Source organism: Cardiocondyla obscurior, linkage group LG07, assembly GCF_019399895.1.
Source record: "Cardiocondyla obscurior isolate alpha-2009 linkage group LG07, Cobs3.1, whole genome shotgun sequence".
NCBI lineage: Eukaryota > Metazoa > Arthropoda > Insecta > Hymenoptera > Formicidae > Cardiocondyla > Cardiocondyla obscurior.
Genome location: NC_091870.1, coordinates 5,136,495 through 5,142,746, shown reverse-complemented (window position 1 = coordinate 5,142,746; position 6,252 = coordinate 5,136,495). Strand labels below are relative to the sequence as shown.

The 6,252-nt window shown below is 33.3% G+C and overlaps 1 protein-coding gene and 1 pseudogene across 1 annotated transcript; both read right to left on the bottom strand.

The window, feature by feature from the left end:
• Positions 1 to 629: 629 nt before the first annotated feature.
• Positions 630 to 2,691, bottom strand: LOC139104073 (uncharacterized; annotated as a pseudogene).
• Positions 2,692 to 3,471: 780 nt separating this feature from the next.
• On the bottom strand, positions 3,472 to 5,941 carry LOC139104047 (uncharacterized). Its single transcript, XM_070659275.1, has one exon. It carries the CDS (start codon positions 5,150 to 5,152, stop codon positions 3,758 to 3,760), a length of 1,395 nt encoding a protein of 464 aa, XP_070515376.1. The 5' UTR covers positions 5,153 to 5,941; the 3' UTR covers positions 3,472 to 3,757.
• Positions 5,942 to 6,252: the final 311 nt, after the last annotated feature.

The following is a 6,252-nucleotide window of genomic DNA, read 5'->3' as shown; positions in this document are numbered from 1 at the left end:
TTCCATCGTCGTTCACGATACGTCCGTGTTTTTCGTTCCATGCTTTATTTAGTCGGTCGCCGCATACCGCTTATTGTTTACCTCGACAGGTGAACTACGTTAACGTCGGATTAATCCGGTTTTCACCGGTTATCTCGCCACCTGTTTTGTTTTCATCCTCACTGTTCCGACGATCAAAGGCTCGGTTCTGCCGAAACGCGACCTGTTTTCGCTCGAAATACTTCACTTGTAAGTCCGCTGTGCTCACGTTATCACCGTCGTACAACATTCTTGCTCGGCCGCGATTATTGGATCCTCCGCGATCATTCTGTTCATTTTTTTTCTTCTGTCTTCTTGAATTTGCTGCACGAGAAGTTGCAGGGCAAGGTTCGCGATCGCGTAACTCTCCGGCTCGCGTGCAAGATCTCCGACGCTCGCGTACAAGATCTCCAACGATCGGGCGGGAAACCTAACGCTCACGAAGATCTCCGACGGGAAGGCCGGGCTAATGAAGATTTTCGTTCGTCTCCAACCTTGCTCTCGCGATTACATATATTCAAATTGTGTAATTTCTGTATTATTATTTTTTTTGTTTTTGTAAATATATATTTTTTTAAATCTTTTTTTTTGTGAATTGAGACAATTATTAAGACTTTTTCTTTCTCGTTGTGTTTGTCGACGTAAAGCGAAGTACCGCGTCGAGCTCAGTTGCTGAGCTGTTTTGACGAACAAAAAAAGGTGTGCCTTTTCGCCTAACCGCGCACAATATATGTTTTAAATGTGCAATCTATATCGTTACTTTCTTCATGTTGTAGTGCATCATTGTTACTTTCTTCATGTGCATTATCGTCCAATACATTAAAGTCCATTGCAATATTATTATTGTCTTCATCTGAATGTTTTAACATTAAATGTCGTTTAAATAAATGTATATTCGCAAAAGTACGTATACAATTTTTTTGCTTACATGCAAAACTTAACGATGATGCACTATGCCTTATTTTTAAATGTGCTACAAGTAAATTAAATGTTGTAAATTTATTAGCACAAAATGGACATAAATACATTTTAATGCAAATAATTAATAACAAAAAAAACCAAAAAATATATATTGCACACAATATTAATATAATTATGTAGTATAGTGTATTACAAAATAGGTTATAAATGTTTGCAAATAATACTTACATTATTTTAATCGAATTTAAATGCATTAATAACTGGCATTACATACGATATTTGTTTATCGTACTTCGTTGAAAACTTAAAAAGACACACTTGTAACACGTACCAAAGATGTTCGGTCTCTGCCGGATACTGTACATTAAACACATGAAAAATTTTGAAGCAAATATTAATTGCTTCAAGCGCCGTAGAAACCTGATAAAGTACTTTATCAATGCACACGTAAAATCCGTTCAAATCTAGAAGTGTAGGGCCTACAACGATGATATATGGTTGTACTGTTCCGTTTAAGCGTTGGGCATTTTTTATTTTTTCATCTTGCAAGCTACTTATTTCTCCGTTTGTCTAGAATAAAAAAAACAAAATTTTTTTTTGTAAAATATTAATTACATTAATTTATTAATATAATGTAAAAATATTGTAAACATAGTATGTCATACCTTTACATGTGCTACCATACTATTTTTGTATTCACTTATTGATGCTTTATAATGTTCTTTACTAAAACACACTCGTCCTTTAGGCGGGATCATGTAAGACAACAACATAAATTGTGCGACAACTTTAGTATCTACAAAATTTAAATTATATAAATACTTCATATATTTTATAATTATAGTTTTTGTATTATAAATTATTATTTTCTTTTTACCATATTTAAAATTATCAACTTTTATTAATGAAGTTAATTCCGTAGTAATATTATTTTCTTTTACAACGCAAATTTGTTGAACTTTATAAAAAAATTTAGACCAGTTTTCAATATGATTATCATTAGAAGTTAATTTTAAAAATTTTTAATCTTTTTCAATTAATACATATGCGTTGGGTTGTTTTAATATTGGCCACTCCAAAAAAATATGTGTTATATTTTTATCTCTTAATCTTTCGATAAAATTTTTCCTATACGAGAAGGAATAAAATTACAAATACAAAAAATATTATACCATCAAAATCATCTGTATTGTAACAAGAGGTTGTTGCTGTCGATAAAGTGCTGCAATCTGATGTAAAATTGTCTCCTGTTAACTTCTTATAGTCCCTTAATTTATTGCGGTACTTATCTACCAATTTTCCTCGCGATGTTATACATTTGTTCAATCTAGAATTACTCTTTTTTATGAGAGGAATATAATATGTGCAGCGTGATTCTAAAGGAAATACTTTTTTTATTTCCTTTGACAATAAGTCGAAATCATCATTTTTTAGTGGCCTGAAAAGAATTATCAATTTTTGTAGTTATAAATATATAAATAACTTGAAATTATTTATGTTAAAAAAAATACCCTTTAATTTCATTTAACAGTTCTGAAATAATAAGATCAACAATAACATTTCTCTATTTTCATTGCAGAATGTTACGCTTCTGATACGATTTTAAAATTGCCCGGCCTTGTATAGTTGAATTTAGAATATCTTTTACAGACGGACGATGTAATTTACGAAATATTGATTTATCAGTTACAGATAGATTTTCTTTTTCTTCCTCATTTCTTACTGCGTTTTCTTCATTAACGTTTTCTTCATTATCAGAAAACACATTACTGACTGAAGTGTATTCACTGTTGTCCTGTTTCTATATACAGGGTGTCCCAGATCAGTGGACGATGCCGAAAATGATAGGTAGATTTAATCGAATTAAAACGAAAAGTCCTGTACCATTTTGAAAAATGTTATTTATAACTATTGCAATTTATGATATATATAATAACCAAAAAATTTAGATTAAAGATAATAAACACTTAGATAAACATTTCTATAATATTTCACTCATCGACTAACAACAGAATGCAACAAATTATATAAATTTCAAAATTGAACAATTCAAAACTTTTGCAAATTATAAGACAGGAACAAGAAATTTTAAAACGTAAAAATAGTTAAAATAAATGAAAAATGTCATTACTTGATCATTAATAAAATAGAAATGGAACATACGAAATAAATAAAACTTGGCACAATAAAAGAAAACCGCGAAACTAAGTAATTTAAGCTATTAAGGGGTTATATACAGTTAGAGAGCCGAAAAAAAGTGAATTTTCCAGAGTGTTTTCCGAAGAAACTTTTAAATTTATTAATCCAAAAATTTATACACATATTATGGTATCTTTTAACAGTATTTTAAGACCTAAAATTAGTAAAAATATTTATTTGAAAAAGAGTTACAGCTGATCTCCGAGAGCTCCTCTTAAAAAAGACGTTTTGCGGTGACCACTATATGTCGGAACTGGATCATCTGAAATTAAAAAACCAAACAGATTTCGTTAGAGTAATGTCAAATCTAGTAATTAATCGAAGGAATAAGCAAAATAAATTTTTTTAACAAAATGGCGGTTTTGAAAAAAAAAATCGATTTTTCACCGAAATTTCGGCTCTAAATTGTTTATAAAAAATAAAATATTTATTGGAGAGAAAAAATCTTCGATCAATTACTAAAAAATATATTTAAGAAGGTCGTATTAAAATTTGAGACTAATCGGGCAAGCCGTTTTCGAGAAATGTTGGTCACCGACTTTGAAAATACCATTTTGAGAAAAACGCGTTTAAAGTTTAGAATGCACTTTACATAGGATAATTTTTTTTTTTTTTAAACTTACATGGAGTTGTCAATTCCAGGACCATATAATACACCCTCCGCCGATTCAGCAGCTTCCAACAACTCGAGCTGATGTTGTCTGCGAGCCATTCTTCCATCTCGGCTGCTCTCACGCGCTCTGAGATCAGAAATGCTCACGCGCTTCTCATCTTCTTTTTCGGCATATGAATGCGCATTGGGTCCAAGTGTAATTCCTATTGCATTCATATAATACAATAGTGATGTCATTCCTTCATTAAATACGCCAGCAGCTATGTATGCAGCAGTTTCCACAATTTTTAAACCGGCTGGAACAATTTTGGACGAGATCTTCCAAATCAGTTGATTGTAGCTCTCGTTGTTGTTTTGGTTAAAACCACCTACGCATCTCTCTAATAAATTCTCACTGCTGAGGTCTGTGAAAATCGGATGTATAGCCTCAGCAACATCTTTTGGTAATGGGTCATAATCATGTTTGAAAGTGGATAATTGATTGGCAGCTGCAGCTTTCTGCCAGTCGCACCATGATTCTGGTCCTTCCGGGCACTTGTCGTGCTGAGGTTCCTTGTCACTCGAACAATAATGGTAATATGTGGCCCATATAGCATTATACATTTTTTCAATGGAATCACAATTTCTTCTTATTGCTAAGCCATAATAAACTGTCAACTTATCGATCATCTTTCCAGTAAGTTTGCCTTTTCCACCCAGAGTTTTCTTCTGTATTTTTTTTCCTTTTTCGTTTTCAACCGTTTGAACATTTTTTTTGACACAATCTCTGATTCGCGTGCCCATTCGTTTCTGTACGTGTCCAATACATTCTTTTTTAACAACTTTTTGATCACCATAAGGTGCAGCTTTTAAAATTCCTGAGTACGTTTTAGAGTCACCGTCTCCGATGTAATTTTTGTACATGACTCCAAATTTTTCCAGTGAACGTTGGAACATTTCGATGACTGAAGCAACTTCCATTTTCCCAGAAGAACCGGAATGATTTGCAGTGCACCTATTTGCATGTTCTGTAGACCATTCCTCATATTCTTCAGTATTGAGTTTCTTCTTCCAAGTTTCACACTGTTTGCAGTAGGCACTTTTTACAACAATATCTATAATTTTACCAGAATAGTATCCGATCAATGATGTCACACCGTACAAGGAATTAAACTCTCGCTTTTTCCATGTGCCATCGCCAGATACAGTTAATTCTGTCGAATGTTCAGTACCTTGATGTTCGGAAGCCAAATATTTTTCTTCAGTACAAGCCTGTTGAAAAAGTTTTTCGGTGGCTGTTTTTATACTGGAGTGAATATTATCTATTATCAAATCGTAAGTGGACTGTGATATAAAAGCTCGCATGTCCATTAATCCACAAAATTTTTCTGCACCTTTTAACCCTAATCCGAGGACTCTCATGACAAATAGAAATCGTCGATTTATTTCATAAGAATGCGCGACAAAAGGACTAGAATTTATGTGACGATCTGCACACTTATCACACAGCAAAACAATTTTAAAACCAAGTCCTCGTTCAGAAGCAGTTTAAAATTTGATATTTCCGTCACAGATCTTACATTTCACATATTCAGAAATCGCGGCAAATACTGTGATAAAATTTAAAATGCGATACTCAACAGACGGATCACGTGGAACGGAAATTTCCTCTTGTTCTTTGAATTTTTTCGCCGAGGCACTGAAACTACTTTTATCCGTTTCAGCTGTTTTTGGATTAAAAACATTTTTGCGCTAGTCTTGACTTACGTATGTTAAGAGATTTTCTCGTTTCTCTGGAACCCTTCATTTTCACGAAAAATTACAAAAAAAGTATGAACAAACTCACAAGTTTACTGCTTGGCTTAGCTGCTTATACTGGCTACCACTCTCAAATCTATTCCAGTTCGAGGTTAGAAAAGTCGACGTGGACACTTCAGGTACTAAAAAACACTAACACACTGTTGCTTTACACATGCAAATACATTAGAAAGGATCATTAACAATAGACAGGAGCATAAAAGGGATAGCGTTTCAGGTAGTCGCTACCGCTCCGACCTTGTACTTCCGAGCACTCTGAAACGCCTTTTCAAATTTACTTATAACTTAGGAAATATTCACCGGAACTAAATGAAACTTTCTGTATATATTCTTAAATATATGTACATTAAGAAAATAAAATAAAAAAAAAATCGATTTTTTGAAAATTCTAACTGTATACAGGGTGTCCCAGACATAACGAAGGATACAGGAAGGATAGATAGAATTGATTGAGACAAGTAGAAAAGTCCCGTACCATTTTGCAAAATTCTCAACCGTTATTGAGAAAAAAAGTAAAATGTATAAATTGTATAGGCGTAAGAGCGACAAGGAAGCTGCGCGTGAGTGAGCGCGACAGGCGAATGGCTAGAAATGGCGCCGTCGCCTGTCGCGCTCACTCACGCGCAGCTTCCTTGTCGCTCTTACGCCTATACAATTTATACATTTTAATTTTTTCTCAATAACGGTTGAGAATTTTGTACGGA